Consider the following 27,093-nt stretch of genomic DNA (forward strand, 5'->3'; position numbering starts at 1 on the left):
ATTTCTGTGGCCTTTCCAGTTGTTTCAGATGTCTTGAAAGGTACATACCAAATGGGGCATTGTATTCTATAATGGGTCTAATGAGGGATGAGTACAGTGGGACAATGACCTCCTTTTTTCTGGATGAAAAGCCCTTAGTGATGAGGTGTGCCACACAGAAGGATTTCCTGACTGTTGTGGCGATGTGGTTATTGAAGGTGAGACCACTGTCCACCTGTGTCCCTAAGGCTCTTATCACACTTTCAGTGTTTAGTGTACTGCCACCTATGTGGTAATTCACGGGTACATGTTTTTTCCCAAAGGGGATAACTATACATTTCTTGGCATTGAGCTTGAGCCCATGGCTCTGGCACCAAGCATCTGTTTTTGTAAGGCCCTTTTGTAGAGTATCGACATCATTTGGGGATTCAATAATGGCTCCCAGTTTGCAGTCATCTGTGAACTTTGTTAGCCAGAGTCCCTTAGTGTTGGCCTGTACTTCAGAGAAGTAGATGCCAAACAAGAGAGGTCCCAGGACTGAACCCCTGAGGTACTCCACTTGTCACTTGTCTGGAGCTGGATTTGGAGTCAGCTACATTTACAGTGTGGGTTCTGTCAGTAAGCCAGTTGGCAACCCATCGAGTGATGTAAGGATTAATGCCCAGCTTAGTAAGTTTATCTATGATTCCAGAGTGGGGGATGGTGTCAAAGGCTTTGGCAAGGTCCAGATAAGCTGTGTGGACTGCCTTACCCTCATCCACGGCTCTGGAGACTGATTCAAATAAGTCAATCAGGTTCAGGAGACAAGTTCGGCCCTTCACTAACCCAAACTGGGTGGGGTTCAGTGTTTGAAGGTTGCCAATGTCTTTGTTTATAAGTTCCATGATAATACATTCCATGGCCTTGCAGATCAGGCTCATCAGACTGATGGGGCGGTAGTTCCCGGGATCCAAGGTGGATCCCCCCTTGTGGAGTGGGATAACTGTAGCTGTGCACCACTCAGTGAGCATGAAGCCTTTGGATAATAAAAACTTTTGTGGTACTGCTGCTGCTGCTAAACTTTTTAAATCTCTTTAGGATAAGGGCAAAGCCTTGCAGGAGATGAAACATATGTTTGTTTCTCCTATTCCCAAGTTAGAGTCATTACCCTTCCAAATCTACTTTTCTTTGCAGACAGTCTCACCCTCTGATCAAGGAAGGGTTAAAAAGGGTTCTAGACATGTACCTCATGCAAAATCTACACAGATTCCTATGTCTCAGAAACCTCCTTTTCAGGACAAGACAGATTCCATTTGACAGTTTGCTTCCCTGAGCCCTTCACCTTTCCTTGTCCCTTCCATATTGGTTAAGCATCACAACAGACTTTTGGGTTCTGTCCATTATCCACCAAGGGGATTTCATGGTTTGAAAATATCTTCCTCCCTTTCTGGGAATCCCTCAACCTTCTTGAGAATAGCTTCCTCTCTTCCCAGAAGTGCTTCATTCTCTTTAGACCCAGGAGCACCATTCAGGCTGTGCCCCCTTACCCAGGAAGGGAAGATTTTTTATTCCATACTGTTTCTAGTTCCCAGGAAGGAGGGTACCTGGAGATCAGTTCTGGACTTTTCTCAGTTCAATACCATTCTCAAGGTCCCCTCCTTTTGGATGTTGTCTCTTCAAACTTTGTTGCTTCTTTTCTTCTTCCCCATGCCTTTCTGATCTTTCTGGATCTCAAGGACGCCTACTTCCAAATACCCATCCATCCCCTTTTCAGAACTTTTTTGCATTTCTGTTACTTCTTTGCATGTTCAGTTCTCTGCTTTGCCCTTTGGCCTTTCTACTGCCTCAAGGGTATTCACCAAATGCCTCACACCTGTCATTGCTCTTTGCAGGATGAGACGGGTTCAGATCTTTCCTTATGTGGACAATCTGCTCATTCAGGCCTCTTCATCCTAGCCTCTGTTTCAGGATCTCCAGTTTAATATTTACCTGCTGGAGAGTCTGGGATTCACCACAAACTTTCAGAAATCAGTCTTAACTCCTTCTCAGGATCCTGTTTTCCTTGGTTTCAGGATTCAGACCATCCCCACGCTGGCATCTTTGCCTGCCCCCAAGGCCCTTTCTCTGATTGCCTTTTTCCAGTCTCTTCTTTTTCTGGATTCGGTTACAGCCAGGGACTTTCTCAGGGTGCTCGGGTTTATGGCTTCTACCATTCCCATGCTTCATCTGGCCAGGCTCCATATGAGAAAGCTTCAGTGATACCTCGTCAATGCAGCTTCAACATTGTCACCTCCTGGACTTCTTACTTCCCTTCCTTCCCTGTCTCAAGCTTGAGCTTCAGTAACTTTCTCTCAACCTGTAGCTTCCTTTCCAATCTCCAGTCCTGACTCAAGAGTTGTTTACACATGCATTGGACAGGGGTGTTAAGCGTCCTTCAGCTCTCTCAAGGTTCAGGGTCTATGGAACAGCATCAAGGAGATGAGGGCTATGCTTCTACCTCCTCAAGCTTTTCATTCTCTCTTTCATCCTGGGCCCTTCAAAGTTGTCAAAGACAATGCCACAGTGATGTGGTATGTCAACAAGCAAGGGAGGGTAAAAGATCCTACCTACTTTGCAGACTCACTGTTCAGGTCTGGGATCTGGCTGTTAAATATCAAGTGACTCAACAAGTTGTTTACATTCCCACCGAGCATACTCTAGTGGTAAACTCATTGAGCAGATCCAGCACACAATCTCACAAATAGATGCTTCACAGAGATGTGTTCCTGGACATTCTCCATTGGTGGGCTAGTCCTCGGGTAGATCTTTTTGCCTTCTGTTTTAATAGACAACTTCCTCTTTTCTGTTCCAAAGTCCCAAGTCTTCTAGCTTGGAAAGTGGATGCCTTTGTCTTTTTCTTTGAAAGGGATGTTTCTGTATGCCTTCCCTCCTCTTCCTCTGCTTCCAAGAGTCTTGCACAAGGTCAGGCAAGACTCTCCCAAAATCTTCTAGGTGACTCCCTTTTGGCCCAGAAAGCATTGTTTGACCCTTCTTTCTTGCATGACCAGGGGCAGTCACCGCAATTTGCCTCAGTGAGTGGACATTCTCATACAAGACCAGGGGGACCATCCTCACTTCACTCTTCAACTTACACTGTGGTGAAACGATTCTGACTCTTTCAGGCACTTTTTTTCAGAGGATGTGCTTTGGGTACTGAAGGAGGGTAGAAGCCCACTGTTAGGAAATTATATTTGTCCAAATGGAAGCGATTTTCTGTCTTGTGCCTTTCTCACTATCAGTATCCTCTATCTCTGGAGGTTCCTATGGTCCACTCTTACTTGAGTCATTTGATCCATGCTACATTGGTATATTCTTCAGTTAAAGTTCACATATCAGCAATTTCTGCTTGTTTGCACTTGAATCCTCCTCTGGCCTCCAAATCTGAGGTCAAACAGTTTCTTAGAGGTGTCCTTCAAATTAGCATCCAAGCAAGCCTATTCCACCTTCCTGGGGCCTTAGTTTTGTTCTTGAAAAATTGATCATGGCTCCTTTTGACCCTGCTGCTTCAGCTTCCTTACAACATTGTACTTGGAAGACTGTTCTTCTTTTGGCTCTTACTTTGGCCAAGAGGGTTTCTGAACTTCAGGTTCTCATAGCTCTTCCTCCTTTCTTAGTTTTCACAGAGATAGGGTGTCTTTTCATACTAATCCTTCTTTTATGCCCAAGGTGGTCAATGAGTTGTCCCTTAATCAATCTATTCATTTGCCTTCCTTTTTTCATTCTCTGCAGCCTGCCATCAAGAAGGCTCTTAACACCTTGGACTTGCAGAGACAGTTCAGATATTATTTGGATAAAACTAAATTTATTCGCAAATTTGAGCAACTTTTTGTTTCTTTTCATCCCACGTATTTGGGTTTAGTGTTTCTAAGCAGACCATTTCTTCTTAGATATCTAAGGCCCAAGTAGACACAAACTGAATACATGTTGATTGTTGTGCACATAAGTAACTTGGTAGGTTCATAGGTTGGTACTAGGCTATCGGCCCTACGGCCTATGCAAGCCTAGCCATAACAACTCCCTGGATATTTCTCCCACAATATTTACTTCTCTGGACCCCTGTCTAGCAGGACGACTGACATGATCCCCTGCTAGCACACAGCACTCAGCATGATGGCAGTCCAAATGTTAACAGTAACATAGGTGAATGAAGTATCATGGAACATAGTGGGAAACTGAATAAATTAGATAAGAAACTGGCACAGACAGCAGATTTTCACCTTCCAAATGTATATGTTTGAGTTCATTTTTAATCCACGAGAAGAATTTTTGTAGTGGCATTCACTACTAATAAATAGCTAACCTTGCTGAAGAAAATAAAAGTTTTATGTAAGCATGTCTGTTATAAAGAAATAATACATTTCTTTGGTAGGCACAAAAGTCTGCTATTCAAGTAATCCTTTCCCTGCAAAAATCCATGCAACACCACAGAACAAGAACCCATGTAGACTTTGATGTATTTGTTCTGTCAACGCCTCACATTTGTTTGATCAGTAGTATCTCAAGGCAAACAGCAAAAGAACAGGAACCCATATAGATAGCGTGTTTCATCTATTAAGGTACATCTAAATGTACAGGAAAGGAACATGGGGTGGAACACCACAAGATCATTACTCTTGATGCAGTTGTAATATACCATTATGTGTAGAATATGTTTTTGCCTGTACCATGCAGTGGGGCACTGTAGAGGTTGCATCGTGTATGCAAAGGCGCCCCTCCCTTCTCATTTGCTCTCATGCACGCATGCACGCACACACACGCACACACACACACACACACACACACACACACACACCACATATCTTATTACAGTACCACTTGGTCAGTATGTCCATGATGTCTCCTTTTCCCTGCCCTGGTAATTCACAGATACCTACGGTCAGTCTTTAATGCCAGACATACAAATGTCACACTTTACATCTTTCAGTAAAGGCATCCTAGGACAGAAGCTGTTTATGAGGTTGAGAGGTATGCCTCACATCTCCTGTTCCTCTGCCTCATATGCTGCAGCATGTTGCTGGCATTGCATTATGCCAGAGATACTCAATATATATTTAAAAAAAAAAAATCTTCTGCACTAATTTTTCAATTGGTACAACAGGCTAACAGAGGTTTCTTGTGTCAAGGGTGCATGGTTCAAAATCCCTTATGCCATTTGTATTTTTTTTATTTGTTCACTTATATTTTTTAAAATAAATCCCTGGTTATATTTTTAAAATAAATCCCTGGTATCTAGTGGTGATGCAGAAGACTAATACCCTCTTTTGGCAGTGAGAGGCTTCAGGGTTTAAAGCTGGTTTATTATGGGACTGTACTTATCACTGGTGTCTAGTGTTTCCCTGCACCTTTTCTTCAATATGTGCCTATAAGGCATGCTAGATTGAGTATCCCTGGTGACTAGTGCCCCCCTTCATCCCTGTTAAGTGCTGTTAAGGAATGAGAAGCAAACAAAATCTGTGGTGCGTAGTGTTCCCCTCATCGGGTATAAGTACCTGAAGGCACAGTAGTGAAGAGTTCTCTCTGGTGTCTAGTGTTACCGCAGCCTATGTTATGAGTCAGTGCTGCTCAGGCATGAGTAATAGGGTTCCTCTTGATGGACACATACGCACACCTAACTTACCCCATAACTCCCCTTCTGCTATCTCCCAGACACAGAGTCACACACACACTCACAAATGTAGACACACACACAAGGGAGCCCGCAGGATTTTTTGCAGGGGGGTGCAAACCCAGAGCCCCACCCACATAGCTCACCCCGCCCCCTGCCAACACAGCCCCGCCCAAGTCCACCCACCCCAAGCCCCGCCCACACAGCCATTCCAGTGTCCCATTACTTGGCTATTTATAGGTTCATAGGTTCATAGGTTCATACTAGGCTATCTGCCCGAGGGCATTTACAAGCCTAGCCCATCGTTTTGTGGCTTAGGCCACCCCTTTAGTATGGGGAACTATACCCATTATTTTTCTGTGCCTCTGTCGAGCAGTGACACTGAGGTAATCCCTGGGGTATATCTGCGATCTCCCATCCATTGGTCAAGATTTCTCTTGAACAAGGCCAGCGAGGTGCTCTGCCTCACATGTACCGGGATTTTGTTCCACAGCATAGGGAGTCTTTGGGTGATGAATCTATCCCTCCAGCACGTCCTATTAATAGCCGTGTCAAGGTTTAAGTCTCCGCCCTTGTGGCTCTGATGGATCTAGATTTTTGAGGTGAAGCATATTCATCAAATCTGGGTTTGACATGGCCTTGTATGTTAGGCAAAGGTCACCTCTGAGCAAGCGGTGGCGACTGAATAGAGCTGGAGTTCTTTCAGTCGGGCAGCATAGGACAGATTTTTGAGACCCTTTATCCTTTTGGTGAGGAACTTTGTGGCCTCTCCAGCTGCTGCAAGTGTCGGGTCAGATACATTCCGAATGGGGCATTGTACTCAATCATTGGTCTGATGAGTGATGAGTAAAGGGAGACTATGACCTCCCTTGATCTAGATGAGAATCCCTTCATGATAAGGTGGGCAATGTAGAAGGTCTTCCTAACTACTTTAGCTACATGGGTGTCGAATGACAGACTACTATCAACCTGGGTCCCCAGGTCCCTGATAACTTCTTCTGTGCTCAGTGGATTGCCACCTATTTGGTAGCTAGGGGTAACCTTGTTTTTCCCGAAGGGTATGACTATGCATTTTTGGCATTTAACTTTAGGCCGTGGCTCTGGCACCAGTTATCCGTTTCTGTGAGACCCTTCTGAAGGATATCTGTGTCAGATGTGTTTTCTACTATGGCGCCAGTTTGCAGTCATCTGCAAACTTTGTCAGCCATAACCCTCCTGTGTTTGCTTGTACCGGAAAAGTAGATGCCAAACAAGAGTGGGCCCAGGACTGAGCCCTGTGGGACACCACTTGTGACAGGCTTTGAGTCTGACATGGCGCCAGCAGCTCTGACCCTGTGGGTTCTGTCACTCAGCCAGTTTGCAACCCATCTTGTGATGTATGGGTTGACATTTAAGCTGATGAGTTTTTCAATGATACCCGAATGGGGTATTGTATCGAAGGCCTTAGCCAGATCGAGGTAGGCTGTATGGACTGCCTTTCCCTCATCAATGGCTTTGGTGACTGTTTCGAAAAAGTCAACCAAGTTTAAAAGGCATGATCTGCCTTTGACAAAGCCAAACTGGGTTGGATCCAAAGTCTGCAAATTCCCTATGTCTTTATTTATGAGGTCCATTATGATCCTCTCCATGGCTTTGCAGATAAGGCTTGTCAAGCTAATGGGCGGTAATTTCCAGGGTCGGTGGAGGCACCGCCTTTGTGAAGTGGTACCACAGTTGCAGTGCGCCACTCCTGGAGTGCGTATCCAGAGGTAAGACTTTGATTAAACAGCTGTCCTAGCTGTGGGTTTAATTCCTCATTGAGTTCATGGAGCACACAGCCGGGGCACCATCAGGTCCCATGGATGCTGTGTTTTTTGCTTTGGAGAGAGCAGTTCTCACTTGGGCGCTGGAGATGTTTGGGGGGCTGCAATCGTTTGGTATAGATATCTCTCCTTTTGGGGGGGGGAGAAGTTTGCACTGAACCTGTCAGCCAGTATGTTGGCAATGTCTGTAGGATCAGTAATCTTCACATCATTTTGAACTAGCTCTGAGCATATCTGGGAGTTTCCTCCCAGGTTTCTAACATAGCTAAAGAAGGCCTTATGATTGTCTTTTGAGTCTTTAGCTATTTTTCTCTCGAAATTTGCTTTGGATGATTTTATGAGAGCTCTTAGTTTTTTTACTTAGTGATCAAGGGTGTCTTACCTTTTAAGGATTTTGCTCTATCTTGTAGTAGCTTCCTCCTTTTGTTGTAGAGTTTGTTTATGGCTGGGGTCCACCAGACTGGACGCTTGCCTTTGGTACAAAGAGTCTTTGTTTTGCTTGGGATTGCCTTATCCATGCAGTCCTGCAGGTGCTGGTAGAAGGCATTTGTAAGTGATTCAGCGGCTTGAGTACTGTTTTCCGCCGGCTCGGGGGCCTTAAAGGAGACCACACTGGTCTTTAGAAGTGTGAAGTCGGCTTTTGAGAAGTTCTTTACTGTGGTCTTTTTATTTCAGGTGGGGTGGGATGAGGACCTCCAGCGAGATTAGTTTGTGGTCTGATCTCACCAGTGAGGGGTACACCTCCGGTGTTGAACATTGTGCTCCCATGTTCGTGATGATGAGATCAAGTATGTTATCTCCTCTTGTGGGGATGGTGACTAGTTGTTCCATGGCATTTGAGTTTATGAATTCCAGGAACTTTTGGGCTAGGGTGTTTGGGCTTGAGTAGTGTTCCCAGTCTATATTAGGGTAATTGAAGTCACCTAGTATGATGGTGTTTGGTGATACATTTATCCTCTAGTGTTTTCAGGAAGGCCATGTGAGGTTCCTGAGTTTGTGAGGGTGGCCTGTAACATGCTACAATTTGCAGAGCAGTCTTGCCTATGGTTAATTGCACCTGGATGGTCTCCAATGCATCGTGCGTTGCCACCAGTCTTGAGGTGTGGGTGTCCTTGATGAATATGGATACCCCTCCTTTCTTGGTATTGTCCAGATTTTGGGGCGGAATGCATGATATGAGGTAAAACCTGATAGCGCCGGGTGCTCTCAGGAGCCTTGAACCAGGTTTCTGTCACAGCACAGACATCGATGTTCTCCATACTGAGAAGGGCCTCGAGTGCGTGCATTTTGAGATTTAGACTTCTGGCATTGAGCAGCATTACCCTTAGTTTTTTCCTTTTGTGTTCTAGGGTGGTAGGTTTAGAATTTGAGCCTTGCCTAAAAGGCACTATGGGGGTGGCAAGAGCCTTTGCCAATACCGGAATCCCAGGGTGACAGGTGCAAGCCGTCCCTTAAGCAGCGTGGCTTGTCCAGCATGTCATCCCAGGCAGACAGACACTGGATCCCCTTTGAATGACACCAGTGTTTAAGCCAATTGTTAAAGCTGATCATCTTATCTCTGTATTTTGGCATCATTCTTGGTGAAGGTAGGATACTGCTCAAGGTCAGGGTCATACCTGTCTGGGCTACATAATCAGAGAGCTCCTCAATGTCTCTTTTCATGTAGTCCAAGGAGGTACGTCTCAGGTCGTTTACACCAGCGTGGACAATGACTGAATCATATTTGTACCTGCTGTTGAGAGACCTGAGTGCTTGCGTTATGTGGCGGATTCTAGCGCCCGACAGGCAGCTTACTGTGACCTTCTCCTTACTCAGTCTGGTGAGCGGGACGTCAGTGTGTCTGACTATGGAGTCACCAATGACTAGTGTGTCTGGCATTGTGTTTGGCCTTAAGGGCTGTGACTGTTTGACACTCTGACTGTGAGGTCTATGTGTTGCAGGTGTTGTGTTCTGAGGTGGTGGTTGTTTGGGTGTCTGCTTTGGTGGCCTCTGCTGTTTTGGTAGATTTTTGATCAGAGCCTCCAGTATGTCTTTGTGTGTTTATGTGTATGATTTGAGGTTGTAATGGTAATATGTGAGACTGGGTCTATAGTGTGTGTGGTAACCTTCTCCTCCTGACTGGTCTTGCCAGTCCTATGTTGAGAGAGCTCAGCCTCCAGTTTGGCCGTAGTTGCATCTCTCGCATGTATTTGTGTTTTGTGGGAGGAGGAGAGGGTTGTCTGTGTACATGAGGCAATTGTAACATTGCCTCAATATTCAGGTTCACCAGCTGAGCAGGAGAGGACACTAGCAACTGATCCCTCGACATGCTAGAAGGAATAGACAAAAACTTTAAAAAGATTCCGGGGACGTGGGTGACCGAGAAATGGGGGTTGCCTTTTGGGGTACTATCTATGACAAGAGTGCCGTATCAAGGTAATAAGTACTGTAGGAGCAAGTGCTACGTTTAACAGACAGAGAATAGTCTACTTGGAGTCAAGTAGAGATGATCTTTTAATTATAGGATACGCTGATTAGATCAGTAGTATAGTTCGAGGAAGGTAGTTTTAAGGGAAAATTTGAAGAGTGGACTTTAGGTAGCCCGAATAGTTTAAACCTGCTTAACCGGTGCTGCCCTAGTGTGCAACAGTAGCAACTCCGCTAAATCGGCTAAATCGCTAAATCGCTAAAGCGTGCTTTATAGCAGGGGGCTGGAAAAGACAGGAAATTACCCAAATTGGCCAACAAACCACAAGTCACTGCCCTAAACCACTCCTCCGAGGACAAATGAAGGAGTTATGGAAATGACCCCTAGTGGCCAATAAAACTACAGTTTCAAGTCAGTAACCACCTCTCCGGGGGACAGGGAAGCTGCTCAATGTTAGTCACTGCCACTGATAAACACAGAGACCCTCCTTCAGCCCAAGCAAAAATGGCCTCACAGAAACTTTCAAACAGTTCAGGAACAGCAAGCCTGTAACTGAACTTTTTTAACTCTCAGAAAAGTGGGAAAAAAGCAAGATTTTTTTTTTGGTTTTTTACAGAGATAGCAGAGGTTCACAAGTAATATCAAGTTATAACAGTGCAGTAAATGACCCCACACAAGAGTGCTAGGTCAAGGACAGAAAATATGCAAGTTTTAAGAAAAACGATTTAAAATTAAGTGCAAACAGGAAATTCAGCAAACAGCTTTTGGTTGTGCTCTAAATACAGCTACTAATACAGAAATCAAGTTTAACAAGCCAGAAAATGCTCAAGCTAGGCAGCTATGCAGAAAAACTTAGCAAATAAACAGAGAAAAATACTTAAAATCTCAAAAGTGGCTCCTTCTTCTCTCAGCGTTTTTCCTCTTGGAGGGTGCTTCACCAACAGCCAACAAGCCTGAAAAGACGCTCAAACCACGAGGCAACTAGGTTTTAAGAGAGGAAGATGAAGGAGTTATGGAAATGACCCTAGTGGCCAATAAAACTACAGTTTCAAGTCAGTAACCACCTCTCCGGGGCAGGGAAGCTGCTCAATGTTAGTCACTGCCACTGATAAACACAGAGACCCTCCTTCAGCCCAAGCAAAATGGCCTCACAGAAACTTTCAAACAGTTCAGGAACAGCAAGCCTGTAACTGAACTTTTTAACTCTCAGAAAAGTGGGAAAAAGCAAGATTTTTTTTTGTTTTGTTTTTACAGAGATAGCAGAGGTTCACAAGTAATATCAAGTTATAACAGTGCAGTAAATGACCCCACACAAGAGTGCTAGGTCAAGGACAGAAAATATGCAAGTTTTAAGAAAAAACGATTTAAAATTAAGTGCAAACAGGAAATTCAGCAAACAGCTTTTGGTTGTGCTCTAAATACAGCTACTAATACAGAAATCAAGTTTAACAAGCCAGAAAATGCTCAAGCTAGGCAGCTATGCAGAAAAACTTAGCAAATAAACAGAGAAAAATACTTAAAATCTCAAAAGTGGCTCCTTCTTCTCTCAGCGTTTTTCCTCTTGGAGGGTGCTTCACCAACAGCCAACAAGCCTGAAAAGACGCTCAAACCACGAGGCAACTAGGTTTTAAGAGAGGAAGATGAAGGAGTTATGGAAATGACCCTAGTGGCCAATAAAACTACAGTTTCAAGTCAGTAACCACCTCTCCGGGGCAGGGAAGCTGCTCAATGTTAGTCACTGCCACTGATAAACACAGAGACCCTCCTTCAGCCCAAGCAAAATGGCCTCACAGAAACTTTCAAACAGTTCAGGAACAGCAAGCCTGTAACTGAACTTTTAACTCTCAGAAAAGTGGGAAAAAGCAAGATTTTTTTTGTTTTTGTTTTTACAGAGATAGCAGAGGTTCACAAGTAATATCAAGTTATAACAGTGCAGTAAATGACCCCACACAAGAGTGCTAGGTCAAGGACAGAAAATATGCAAGTTTTAAGAAAAAACGATTTAAAATTAAGTGCAAACAGGAAATTCAGCAAACAGCTTTTGGTTGTGCTCTAAATACAGCTACTAATACAGAAATCAAGTTTAACAAGCCAGAAAATGCTCAAGCTAGGCAGCTATGCAGAAAAACTTAGCAAATAAACAGAGAAAAATACTTAAAATCTCAAAAGTGGCTCCTTCTTCTCTCAGCGTTTTTCCTCTTGGAGGGTGCTTCACCAACAGCCAACAAGCCTGAAAAGACGCTCAAACCACGAGGCAACTAGGTTTTAAGAGAGGAAGATGAAGGAGTTATGGAAATGACCCCTAGTGGCCAATAAAACTACAGTTTCAAGTCAGTAACCACCTCTCCGGGGCAGGGAAGCTGCTCAATGTTAGTCACTGCCACTGATAAACACAGAGACCCTCCCTCAGCCCAAGCAAAATGGCCTCACAGAAACTTTCAAACAGTTCAGGAACAGCAAGCCTGTAACTGAACTTTTTAACTCTCAGAAAAGTGGGAAAAAGCAAGATTTTTTTTTTTTGTTTTGTTTTTACAGAGATAGCAGAGGTTCACAAGTAATATCAAGTTATAACAGTGCAGTAAATGACCCCACACAAGAGTGCTAGGTCAAGGACAGAAAATATGCAAGTTTTAAGAAAAAAACGATTTAAAATTAAGTGCAAACAGGAAATTCAGCAAACAGCTTTTGGTTGTGCTCTAAATACAGCTACTAATACAGAAATCAAGTTTAACAAGCCAGAAAATGCTCAAGCTAGGCAGCTATGCAGAAAAACTTAGCAAATAAACAGAGAAAAAATACTTAAAATCTCAAAAGTGGCTCCTTTCTTCTCTCAGCGTTTTTTCCTCTTGGAGGGTGCTTCACCAACAGCCAACAAGCCTGAAAAGACGCTCAAACCACGAGGCAACTAGGTTTTAAGAGAGGAAGATGAAGGAGTTATGGAAATGACCCCTAGTGGCCAATAAAACTACAGTTTCAAGTCAGTAATTTCTCCCCATTTACTGTAGACACTGTTCAAATCTGTGTGCATACTGTTTTATGCTTTAGTTCTACAATGATTACAGGCAGTTGGATTTAATTTACAACTTTTATTTCAAACATTATAGCCCAAACACTGAGACATTTACTAAACCTAAACAAAGCAATAGTCTTACAATGAAAACAGACTTGGCATTAAAGCTTCTCTACTTTTGAAACTCACATTCAATGAAACAGCATTGAAACCCACATTCAAAGAAAATGCATCTGGCCAGTGGCAGGTTATTTACCTTTGAACTGTTTTCAAGCAATAGGCTCCTTGCACACCGTTAGGGCCATGCAAAAGTTATTAGATTTACCTGATTGAATTGCCTGTTGCCATCAAAGAATAAATTGCCTATGTTAAATTAAAAAATGGTAAGCTGGTATATTGCAATAGAAAATGGATGACAAGCTGAAAAACAGGTTCATAGTTATTAGGCATCTCATCCAAAGGAGGGCATCCTGAGGACTGCAGCATACAAATGTATATGCTGTAGGAATAGAACCTCAAGCCTTTACATTAAGATGCAAGTATTCTACTTGTGGTGCTACTAACATAGCTTTAAAACGTTATACCACAATAGAGATACCATTTGCTAAACAAAACAGTTGCACATTGTAAATAGACTTGGCATGAGCAGCAGTGGACTTAGCTTCCTTAAAACTCACAGTTCCTTGAAAATGCACTTGAAAATTCCACCTGTTAACTTGGGCATTTCACTTTCTCACAAACATACCACACCCTCAAGGCCTCAACCTTAGTGCAAGAAATCTGGACAAAGCCTAAAATAAATAGGGACAGATTATAAATATGGCTCTCAGAAACTTAGAAAATTACAAGAGTAACAGGATTTGTGTTGGTATGCATTTTTCTAAATGACATCTAAAACTGAAATGTCTCATTTAGCAACTTCAATCCTTTTTAGGAGGAATATGGGGCAAAAATCTGGACAGCTGAGGGTATGCTACCTCCTCTAATACACACACCAAATAATTCTGGTCAGACAAATTAGTTCTGGGAAGGTTGCACTGAACAGCACCGTGCTTGAGCTGAAGTGGGTGAAATCCTGGTAGCCAGTGATAACTGATCTCAGCATTGTGGACCATTAAAGCATTTTTAGCAGAGCATTGTTTCATCACTACCTATTGTGTTTGCACATAAGCTGTAGTTATTTTAAACATTTGCCTTTTTTGATTACTACAGAGGACATTTACCCACCAGAGCTATTGTGTTTTGACTTCAGTGTGGAGCTAGTTGTTGCAGGGCTTGGCTTTTAAATAAGGTAGCAATGCTTATTTACCATATACCATTAAAGCCACCCTGACCCAACTACAACTGTACTAACACACAGACACTGCTATAAGACACTGGTCTGCAATAAAATGTAATGAGCTTCTGAAAATACTGTAATCCTGTCCTTTTATTACAATGACTATAAAATACTTGAAATAAGGTAAAAAAGCTCATAATCTTAGACTGACAAAACTACTTTTCCACACTTCAAAATAATAAAATCAAACCCTCAGAAATTTTGGAAAGGTATCTCTACTCTACTTAACCCCAGCAAACCAGATACCCCTACCCCAGACCCAAACGCTCCTGACCAAGACTTGGCTACCCAATTTAACTCTTTTCATTGAATCCATTTCCAAATTAACGCCATCTTTCTCTAAGACCACTACACTGCTACTACTTCCTCATTCCCATCTACTAACTCCCATCCCTCCACTCCTCCTACTACTTCATCAGCTTCATCTGCCCCTAATCCTCCCTCTTCACACTCCTTTTTCTCATTTAAACCTATACCCAACTTCTACTATAAAGAAATTCCTTATGAAACTGAAGCCATGCACCAATGCTCCTGATAACATCCCTTCTTACTTTCTTGGCAAAGCTGCTGAAGCAATCGCTACCCTATTAGCATTTTAATCAACTGCTCTATCCAAGAATGTATAGTACCCCAAGTCTGGAAAAGGGCCTTTATCATACCTCTACATAAAAGGTGGCAACAACAACAATGTTACTAATTTCCCCATCGCTATTCTGTCCCCATCTCTAAACTCCTAGAAAAGTGTATCCAACTACAACTCCTTCCACATCTCTTAGATAATCACCTACTAACTCCCACACATGGAGTCAGACAACATCATAGCATTATGACCGCCTCCTCTCCTTCCTTGAAACTGTAAATAAAGCCCGACTCTGGCCAAATTGTTTCTACCCTACTACTCGACCTCTCTAAGGCCTTTGACACACTCTCACAGCCTGCTACTAACTAAACTTTACCCATCTCCTCCTACTTGGAACTGGTTCTCCAGCTACTTATCTAACAGATCTCAAGCAGTCAAATGGAAAAAGGCCACCTCCTCATTTCTAAATACTCCTACTGGGGTACCCCAGGGCTCTATACGAGTCCCCTTCTCTTAAATATATTTATAAATGATTTCCAACTCTATCCCATTCTCAGACATCATCCAATATGCCGATGATTCTGCTATTATCTCTGCCACCTCTATCCCTCACTCCTAAAACTGACTCAAGATGCTTTTACAACAACTGAGCAATGGATGAAAAGGAATCACCTAGCACTCAGTGCCTCTAAAACCAAATTAATGTTATTCATCCCTCTAAGGCAACTTCTTTCAATATAAACACATTCCACATCTCTAGACAAAATAATCTACCCCTGGAACTGGTGTCAGAGACCAAGTTACTTGGGGTCCAAATTGATACCAGCTCAAATTCAACTCCCACCTACAGTTAAATATCAAGAAAACCCGGTATGCTTTACCGACAAAATCATTACCTTACACCTGCTACCAAAATCACCCTCTACCTCATTTCTTATCCCCTCCCTTCTCTATGGAGCTCCACTCCTAACTAATCTACAGAACTCTCTAAAAACACAACTTTCCTCTTGCTACAACAAAATTGCCAAGTTCGCTACCAAACACAAGTCCTCCACCCACCACTGTTCCTCTCTCCAAAAACTAAAAATGGCTAGAGCTACCCAGTTCTCACATATACTCAACTAAATCTTGCACATAAGCTCATTTTCAACCCCTCCCTTTGTCCCTCCCTTTCATCAGCCTTTAAAATGCACCTTCCTGCAAGAGTATCAAGATCCAACAATCAAAATCTATTAGAAGTATATAAACCAACTAGTCCCCCAGGCAATTTCAGTGCTTTTGTGCTAAATTTCCCTTTAGTCTGTATTACCTATTAATTTCATCACTAGATTGTACTCGCTCTAGTTGTATTATTTTCAAATTGTTATTTCTTGTATGATTAACTTCTGTGTAATTGTATAATTTGTATATCTATTAATAACCTACTTAGTTTTGGAGCTTTTCTCCCAGGACTCCATTGAAAACGGGTTAATTTGGCCCAATGGACTATCCTGGCAAACCAACTGCAAATAAAATAAATAAAACTGTCATATGCATTTCAATACCCAAGGCTTATACATTATCTAGTCATGTAAATATTCTCTGCATGGCAACAACGAAAAGGCTTTCAATGCTGGTAATTCTTTAACAATATACTTACTAAAGCTTACTTGCATCTTACAATATCCGACAAGCTTACTAAAGCTTACTTGCATCTTACAATCTCCGACAAGCTTACCTGATGTTCATTAAACCATGGCTACTTAGAGCAACAGGGCACTGTGACAGCATACAGTTCCAGAATAAGAAGCATAAATCAACAGTACAAAAATCTGATAGAAAACCAGAACATTTTGCAAAATCAAGGACAGATGAAAAGCCACGGTCGTATTTGTGATCTACTTTGGATGGGGGAATACTCTGCACATTTACACTGCATAACTGCTTCTTGCCTTCCATGGACACATCCAGAGCCACTACAATGGGGAGAGTGGGGTGCAATAAGTATGTCACAATTTGAAATGTCTCTGGCTGACAGTGATGGCTCTGACACTCATGCCTCTCAACTTCAGAGCAAGAAATCTGGACAAAGCCATACATAGAACTAGAAGTGTGACAAGCCTAAAAATAAGGCCAATTTTAAATATTGCTCTTATAACTTAAATAGAACAGGTAGATCTTGCATTAGTACAAGTTTTCTGAAGGGTATGAAATCTGAAACTCAAATGTCTGCCATTATTTTCTAACTTCAATCTTTAATGACTTGCCACTAATTTGCCAGAAAAAACACAATTTTATGAAAACGGACCAAAATGTGATGCAAAATACCTGTCAAAAAGGGACACCTTTTAATATTAACAGTTAACTTGAAGCAGCTAACAAAATAAGAGCATCCACATGCATTTCTGAAATAGAGGTAATCTATAAGTGATCATTACAGTTATATATAATTGTAAACCCTCCACATTTTCTTCCAAAATTGCCATTTTGGAGGAGGGATTATTAGGGAGAGCAACATTTTGAGCCAGAATTGGGGACAATTGAGATGTTTGGATATTCCTAATCTACAAAGTGATTTGCACGTACCTCTCAACCTCTTAATGCAGGAAATCTGAACAAGGCCAAATATATTGGGGAACATACAAACACTACTAAAAATTGCTCTTGTATAAACGTAAAGACAGTCTTGCATTAGCATGCATTTTTCTGAAGGTTATGACATCTGAAACTCAATGTCTGTCATTTAATGGCTTCATTCCTAAATAATTTGCTAGAAAATCACATATTTGAGAACAAACCAAAAATAAGCAGCAAATATCTATTCATTCTGCAAAGATATGGACAACTGAGAGGTATAGTTCAACCGGGGCTGTCTGAGCTTGCTAACCCTCACAAAATCATGGTCAAATGGAGCCTCCCCCTGCAGCCATTCCAATGTCCCATTTATCATAAACACTAATGTGCATACTGCTTTACTTCTCCGATGATTTAGGATTTCATTTGAAAGTTTTATTTTGCATTTTACAGCACAAACCCTAATACATATCTGTTAAAGCAATGCAGTCTCACAATGAAAATAGACCAACATTAAAACTTCTCTGCTCTTGAAACTCGCATGCATTGAAACAGCACTGAAACCCACTTTACATTTTGCCAATGGCAAATATTAACTCTGGGCTGTCTACAAAATCATAGGCCCCTCGAACATAACATACACATGCTCTTCGATACACCTGCCTGACTGTATTATATTATATTCCTTGTACAATACAGTACAGTTGTTAGAGGGCATTTTAAATTTATTGTTTTGAACATTTTTCCAGTAAACAAAAAACAAAAGCATCCACTAATGACAAAACTGCCCAATTCAGAACATTTCCATCATAAAAGTCTACTCAAGTCCACCAGTATCAGTAAAAAATATACACAATCTCTGAAGTAGTAAACTCCACATTGAAAAATTTGTAACTAATAAAGAGGTTGAAAGTGCCTGTTACTCTTGAAGAATAAATTGCTTTTGTTGCATGCAATAAAAAATGAAAAGCTAGTAATACCGCAATAGGGAATGGATAGCAAACTGTTAACAGCTTCATAGTTACTAGGTATCTTTGCCAAAAGACTGCAGCATCCACCCCTTTACAACACAATACAGAATCAGCAATGCATTTACCTACTGTGGGAGTAGAACCCACAGCCTTCAGCATCTAAAGCAAGTACATTATCTGTTGTGCTATTAATGCGAGCAGACTAAACACAAGCAGCACTAAACTTTTGCTCCCCTGCAGCTCTCAGCTCCTTGTAAAATCTACTCCGACACCCAGCTGTATCTCTGAACTTTTAAGCACAAGAAATCTGGAAAAAGCCAAAATTTATTGGGGACAAGGCCAAAAACCAGGGACACATTTTAAACATTGTTTGTATAATGTTTGAAAGTTGCTAGAATAAAATGCTGCGTTACCACCATACATTTCACTGCCACGTCTTGAACCCAGGGGACCCCGTGCAAAACAGTCAGAGCAACATACCACTACGCCAAATAAACTGTTTTGCGAAAGAGGAAGACTGAAACTTAAATAGCTACCATTTAGTGAATTCAGTTCTCACCATAGCACAGCTGTCAGCCTCTTAGCACAAAAGACCTGAACAAAGCCAATAATGGATGACTACTACAACCACCAAACATTCAGTGAATTCAGTTCTCACCATAGCTCTCAACCTCTTAGCAAATAACACCCGGACAAAGCCAGTAATGGGAGAATATAGCCCCACACACATTCCGTGAAATCAGTTCTTACCATAGCTCTCAACACTAGCAAAAAAGGTGGATGAAGCCAATAAATACCTGAACAAAGCCAATACTGGGTGAATACAGCCCTCAAACATATTCAGTGAATTCAGTTCTTACCATAACTCTCAACCCTAGCACAAAACCTGGACGAAGCCAATAATGGGGGGGGGATACAGTCCCAAACACAGGGATACATTTCAAATATCCATCTTGTACACTTAGAAAATTGCTAAAATAAAAGCTTTTGTTAACATACACTTTCTGAAGAATATGAAGTCTGACAAGTGTGTCCATTTTTTTTAACTTTTGTTAACCAGGAAAGTCTGACTTTGAAAAAAAAAAAGCTAAGTTTTAGCAGAGGCCCAGGGAGAAACACTCCAGACAGCCAAGAATAAAACCAGAGAACATGTAGCTGTCAGGCAACAAGGACACAAATGCAGAAACCACAGATTTTATGAGGAACAGAAAAAGTATGAGGGAAAATCCTGCAACATTTTCACAAATGGTGGTGGGTAGGGAATTCAGGCTCTTGCCACTTGGGCCCAAGGTACAGGGTTCAAGCCTTATTCACTACCCACCACCATGTACACCTGGGGCATTTTACACACACACACACACACACACACACCACACACACACACACACACACACACACACTGAACGTCAGCTGCCGCTTCACACATCTAAGTGTCAGGTCCCGCTCCCATCTTCTCTCTTTCTGAGTGCTGCAGCTTGCTAGGTCCCGCCTGTGTGAGTTCCCTCACAAACCTTAAACTGACAACGATGATGTCAGCACGCCTGCGACTGGACTCCTTCTTAAAGGAGAATGTGCGTAAAAAAAAAAATTTTTTTTTTTAATTATCTAGCCGCAGCCGATTCCAGGGGGGTGCAAGTGCACCCCCTTGCACACACACACCTTCTAACTGTAATTTAGCACTAAACTCCCCAACACATATATCTGCCACTCTGTGAATCACTTGGAGTATAGATGCCTTGGAGAAGAGAGCTCATGGATAACTAGCATATGCCTCTCCTGTGGACCTCCTAATTAGCATCCAGCACAGCCATGGAGATGGCCCACTGCTGTACCACATATCTTCATGCAAAAGCACTGTGGTAGGGCTGTCTATGAATTCAGAAAGGTTACCTCAAGGTGTACACATCATGCACACTTTGCAGTGATCTTTATGAATGTGTCCTATGGTATTTGCTGTAGTATAAAACATGCACTATACATTTTAGGAACCATCACCGGGTGTTTAGTCTACTAGCCATCTCCTGAGATAAATTGTTTAAAATATATTTTATGCTTTCACGTATTCTCACCTTCAGGAAGGAGCCTGAGATGAATGAGTAGTGCTAAGGTTACAAGCTTAGTTGAATTGAGTCTTCTAAAATGGCAGGCCTTTACAGAGCCTAACAACTGCACTTACAGTGGACTCTCTGCTTGGTTGCCGTACAGGGTTGTTTTAAGAAACTCAAAGCATGTGAAATACATCCAAAAATGTTGAATTTTCATGCAGAAATTCAAGATGCAGCTTTCCTCTTGGCTTTGCAACGTAAAGTGCAATCAAAATAAAGTTTGTGTAATTGAGGAGGCAGAACTGTAGCAATCGAATCTGGTACCATGAGCAGCACACCCATTGCATACCACCTCACTGTCTATAATGTGCAACTGGCAGATTGCAATTGGCAGCTTGTAAACTGTCAGAGTTCTTTTTTAGTTAATAATTAACAAGCTGTCATTAAATTATTGTAGTTGCTTATATAAAGCTTGTAAACTGTCTTTTCAAACTTTTCTTTTTTTAAAGGTAGATTGCTTATAAACTATCTTTAAAAACAGAACCATTTGACAGGCAAGTTCGACAGTTCACAAACCATCTATCAAGTGATCTTGATTGCTATTGCTTAATGACAAGTTGTTTTTTAAAGGTTTCTACCTGCATCCCCACAAGTTGGCATCCAGAGCAGTTGTCCCATTCACATAATCTTTCCTATGGTACTATTTAGAGGTTTCCCAAATGTCAAATGCCCAGAAAATATTGCTGCTTAATGTTAAAGATTAGAAGAGCTATAGCCCAGAATGTGTAAGGTAAAACACAGGGCCTTAACTTCTGGTTGATTTTGTGAGTTCCAAACCCCCAATTCCAAAGTTGTGTAAATAGGCTTGTGGCTACATGTGTTTAAACAGTCCTATACCTGCCAGAGCCAGACTTATGCTTTACATCAAGGTCACTTCAGTCTGTGAGTACAGCCGAAGATGATAATGGAGAGCACTGGACCTTGCATAAGTATGGATCGAGAATACTAAACAACATCATTACGCAAAAGGTTTTTTCTTCATAAGTCACCTGCTGCTGTGTGAGTTATCCTTTTTATGAAAGCTCCACTGCCCACCTTTACTTGTACTAACCATAAGTCTACCCTTGCCCCTTATCCTACCCCTGTACATCACATTTCTAAAAACCCTTTCCCTAAGAGTGCCACTAGTAAGATGACTTTTGACCTCAATTTTGTAGCTGGAGTTTACCCCTTTTTAGTGGGAGAAAATTATTACATATTTTGTGATTCATGCTTAGTGAAAATTCAATGTTTTGTGACTCTCTTTTCTGTGTTCTTACCATTTGAGGTTCTCTTTTTTGAATAATCAACCTTTCAAGATAGAATCATATTGCTTTGTTCATAACATATAAACTCGTTTGCTTGATTTCACTAAAGAATATCAAATTATGGACTGCTGCTTACCAGTGCTGGGCGGTTCATGTGAAAGATTCCTGCTCATTTTCTCAGATGGAATGTTCTTCTCAAAATGGCCACTTGTGCAATACAGGTCTACAGAGCTACCATAGAATAGCATGGAATCAGACAACATAACCTAGTACTGAGGAAATGTAATTTTCCAGCCTTGAGGGTAGTAGTGCACACTTTTGTTAAGGAAGTTCATACAGGAACAGTATTGGCATACAAATGATAAAAAAGATTGTTGTCATAACTTCTTATGTAAGATCCATGTCAAAGGTCAAGTTGGATTCTTATTAAAAATAAGAAAACAGGATCAAGCTGGTATTGCTTGTTTAAGCCATGGTTTATTAACTGACAGAAGCTCAGTGATGGGAAATAAGAGTTTTAAATAAAAAGATTAAAATGTATCCAATTAACATCCATTGGTTTTCAGTGTTGTAGTTTTAAAATATGTTTGTTCCTGTTTCTATGTATAAGAAATTTTCTCTTAGACCTTTACCAACACTTGCCCAACATTGTTTATTATTTCCTGTTGTGCTCACTGCCTTTTCCAGTTAACAGTTAGGTGTAATTTGTGTGGAAATCTCCTTAGTGTACTGTATGTCTCCATGTAACTGCCTTCTAGGCACAGATCACTCAGGTCTGAGACCTCTCGCTTTTTTCTTCCTATAAACAGACATTCAGGATCAAACCACCAATGTGCATCCGCAGAGAAGATGTAGACTTTTCAATCGCTGTCTTTGAAGCTGCATTAGAAAAGCACACGAAGAGAACAAATGCTGACAAACAGTGAGAGCAAGGGGAAAGAGCAACTCACCACTGTTTAAGAAGACCATTAGGAGGTGACAAGTTGGAACACAGCTTCAATAAAGAGCTTAAATTATATTCTTTCATTTATGTTAAATTGCATATTAACAAGACTGTAAAATGTGACACCTTTAATTACTGTGCATTAAAATAACTTTGCTATAATGTAAAATTTAAATATGGAGCAATATCTAGTGTGTTTTTTTCCAGTTTGACTTTTTATGGACTGCAAACACTGCATGCATACATTTCAGCTCTCTCACATCACATTACAGCCTTGTCACTCTCTGAAGAGATCCAGCTGTTCTGACCCATAAGAAATGACAGCATCATGGAATGAATTGAATTTTGTTTTCTTTCTTTCTTCTTTAAAGCCTGATAAACTTTGGGTTACACATTCTCAATTGCAGACTTTCACATTTAACATTTTAAGTGACAAATATCTAAAATGCTATGTTCACCAAGATTTTTTTGGTTTGATATAATTTCTTACAAAGGTTGTTCAACTGGGTTGAGGCCCACTTCTGTCGAAGTCCGGAAGCACTGTTTGGTTAAGCGACTTGTATAGTCATACAGTTGCCAAATAGACACTGAGGGAATCAAACACAGGACTACAGGATAACCCAAACAACTATAGTAAACTCTCTCTCATACTTTCCACATCAACTCCCAACAAAGTATCCTTTAATTTCTTCACCATTTTTTTGTTTGGAGGTTTGACTACTAATATGTATGCATAAAGGCAGAATTCCTCCATTTTTGTGAGTGAAAAAGAAAAGCGTCCATTACAGAATTATCCAAATGTGCCTTCAGCAAAGTGATTTTGACTTAACACTGCCATTAAAATGTGAATATAAATAAAAATTAGATGATGAAATACTGGCATTTCTACTTGATAAGAGTAGCAGGAATGCAGTGCTGTACTTTAACAGACTGTTCTTGTTCCTAGATTAAATCATCAATGTAAATAACCATATAACCCTTATCATTAAACCTTGTAATTCCAGATGAATTTTTTTGTTGCTGTTTTTTGCTTCTTGAATGATTAAATAGCATGGTGACATAATTTACAGCTACAGACAAGATTTATAAAAAAGCCAGTACAACTGCAAAGTAAGCAGTAATATGTGTAAAGAACATTGTGATGGTGCAATTTTGGGATCAAGCCAACATTATTAACTTTCTAATCATTTTGAGGTTTTTACACATACGGTATTGTCTAATGTAGTGATTCCAAAGCTGTGGTCCTCAGACTCCTAGGAGTCCATATGATGAATTCTAGGGGTCTGTGCGAATTTCAGAGCTCCATTTCTCACTTTTGCAGTGATCAACCACCACTATTAAAGGAAAAAAGAAAACAAAGACTTTCATGTTTTCTGCATTCAGAGCTAACCAGATGTTTACCCAGCATGTTTACAGAACAATAAGAAGTAATAACTTCTGTGTTTACGCCTGATGAGGAAGAACTGCTTGCTTGCCCTATGTTTTCTGTCTGGTAGCTAGAACTTGGAGGGAAATTTAAACCAATTGTTCCTTTCCCTCTAGTCAGGCAGTTAATGTAGTTGTTTTATGCCAGTCGGTTCCTTTTACCAGTACTGCAGAGCTGATTGAGATGACCATTCGGAAAGACCCTGAAGGTATTATTATTTTTTTTTTTGTAAAGCATATCTGTCAACTGTCCAGAGTTATGGGGTGCAATGTTTTTCAGTGGAGAAGTTGTAGTCTCAGAGCACATGGCCTTGTGGGTGTGGGTGTGTGTGTGTGTGTGTGTGTGTGTGTGTGTGTGTGTGTGTGTGTGTGTGTGTGTGTGTGTGTGTGTGTGTGTGTGTGTGTGTGTGTGTGTGTGTGTGTGTGTGTGTGTGTGTGTGTGTGTGTGTGTGTGTGTGTGTGTGTGTGTGTAAGAGGCCAGTAGTATACCACTCAATTGTACAGGTTTTCGCAGACTGTCCAGATTTTTGTCTCATATTTTTTGGTCTGTTTCTCGTAAAATTGTGTTTTTCTGGCAAATCCCTGGCAAATCATTGAGGACGAAAGTCAAAATAGTAATGGGAAGGCATTTGATCTTTAAATTTCATATCTTCTAGAAAATTCATACTAATGGAAAATTTGTTGTATCAACTTCCTGAGTTTGTAAGAGCAATATTTAAAAGGTGTCCCTATTTTTGGGACTGTGTTCCCCCATTATTTGTGGCTTTGTCCAGATTTCTTGGGCTAACTAAGAGGTTGAGAGGTATGGGGTGCAATGATTTTAAGTGGAGAAGATGTGGTTATAGAGCACATGGCTGTGTGTGTGTGTGTGTGTGTGTGTGTGTGTGTGTGTGTGTGTGTGTGTGTGTGTGTGTGTGTGTGTGTGTGTGTGTGTGTGTGTGTGTGTGTGTGTGTGTGTGTGTGTGTGTGTGTGTGAGGTAGGTAGTATACCCCTCAACTGTCCAGGTTTTTGCAGAATGTACAGATTTTTGCCTCAAATTCTCATCTGTTCATCATAAAAAGGATTGAAGTAGCTAAGTAATAACAGACATTGCAGTTTTATACGTCATATCCTTTGAAATCAGATTAGAAAAGTGCATACTAACACAAATCCTGTTATTCTAGCAATTTTCTAAGTTCATAAGAGCAATATTTATAAACTGTCCCTATTGATTTTAGGTTTTAACAAAATTTCCTGAGATTCAGGTGTGTGTGTGAGAGACAGTGAAATGCCCTAGTTAGGGTTAGCAGGTGGTTAGTAATTTGCTTAGGCTCAAACCCAGTACTTTAGCTGCAGGAAACAAGAGCCTGAATCCTCTCTACCCCGACTACCAAGCTGCATTTTTCAAGGAACTGAGTTTCAGGTGCAGAGACTGTAATACTTGGTGATTTTAATCTCGACTGGTTTTCCTGCTGTTCTAACTTCCCTACCAACTTTATCAACCTTTATGACTTTACCCAAAATATTTCTCAACCCACACGTATAGATAAGGTCAATAACAAGCATTCTGTACTCAACTGGATCTTAACAAATAAAGATCTTAACAAATAAATCCAATTACAACTATGACACAGGTTTCCTCCCCAATTCACTTAGTGACCACCACCCCACTTACCTTATCAGAAAACGTACACAGAATATAAGTATTATTACATTTCAATATGTACTCAATAAAAAAACAGTTCTTCCCCTCCCTGTTTAACAGCCTATTACAAGAATATAACTGGTCAACCCTCAAAACCCTCAATTTGGATCGAGCAGTTCAGTACTTTAATAATGCATTCCTGCAAATTTTAAATCTTGCTCCTTTCAGAAAAATATGTTCCAAGTCCAAACAACTTCCCTACTTAACTAAAGAGACTAACCGCCTGCTAAAACAGTGGGACAAAGCCTGGTCCCACGATCACAAAAACAAACAAAACAAACAAAAATAGTAACAATTATGCAACCTACCGACAGCTCAGAAATTAGGCCAAAAACCAAATTAGACAGGGCAAAAAACTTATTTCCAATCATGTCAACTAAAATTCCAAAACAACCCTCTAAAATTCTGGCAATCAATCAACCTCCTCCTAAACCCAGGAAAACTAAACACTCCACCCCCAACAACAAACGACACTACTGACTGTATAACTACAATATTCAATACCCACTTTATCACCTCCATCACCTCATTACTAAATAATCCCAATTCCACACTTTCCTTTCCACCTCCCCCCTCTGACCCCAATACTCCTCCTTTCTCTCTTAAACCAATCCCTATTAGTTTTATACAAAACCTCCTAACTGAAATAAAACCATGTACTCCTGGTGCAGATCAGTTATCTGGTGAATTTCATAAACTTGCTGCTCAATCTCTCTCCTATCCTATATCTATTCTTATTAACCACTCTGTCTCTGAACAGTATGTCCCCTGCTTTGGAAAATATTTCATGTCATACCCCCTCACAAAGGAGGCCCCTCTACTGACCTTTCTAACTATAGGCCCATAGATATACTTTCTCCACTTGCCAAAATCTTAGAAAAATGTCTACATAAACAGACTCTAGACCACCTTCTAACGAACAACCTTCTGCCTTCTACCCAACATGGCTTCCACCCCAAACATAGTACTAACACTGCCCTATTAAGTTTCACCAATACTGTAAACCACCTCAAAAATAATAACCACATTGTCTCTGCCACATTACTCGATATTTCAAAAGCTTTTATAGGTTCATAGGTAGATACTAGGCTATTGGCCCAAGGGCCTACGTAAGCCTAGCCAGCAAGGTTCCATAGCTTACGCCACCCAAGAAAGTTATTTTCCTGTGCTACTGTCCAGCAGAGATACAGAAGTGATCCCCGGGGTGTATTTCCTATTTCCCATCCACTCATCAAGATTTTTCTTGAAGAGTGTTAAAGAAGAACTTTGCTTGACATAGATAGGTAGCTTGTTCCAGAGTATAGGAAGTCGCTGGGACAGGAATCTATCCCTCCAACGTGTCCTGTTTATTGTGGTGACAAGGTTTAGGTCCCTAGAACGTGTAGCTTGGAGAGATTGGGATTTCTTTAGGTGTAGCATGTCAC

General features: G+C 41.1%; 1 protein-coding gene across 1 annotated transcript in view; it reads left to right on the forward strand.

The window, feature by feature from the left end:
• Nucleotides 1-23,568, forward strand: part of AGXT2 (alanine--glyoxylate aminotransferase 2) — a 1,286,299-nt gene extending 1,262,731 nt beyond the window's left edge. The window contains exon 14 of the mRNA XM_044070154.1: nt 22,426-23,568. Within this exon, the coding sequence (XP_043926089.1) occupies nt 22,426-22,542 (117 nt within the window). The 3' untranslated portion in view covers nt 22,543-23,568. The remainder of the gene's footprint in view (nt 1-22,425) is intronic.
• Nucleotides 23,569-27,093: the final 3,525 nt, after the last annotated feature.

Source organism: Protopterus annectens, chromosome 1.part0 (assembly GCF_019279795.1).
Source record: "Protopterus annectens isolate FY-2018-M chromosome 1.part0, PAN1.0, whole genome shotgun sequence".
NCBI lineage: Eukaryota > Metazoa > Chordata > Ceratodontiformes > Protopteridae > Protopterus > Protopterus annectens.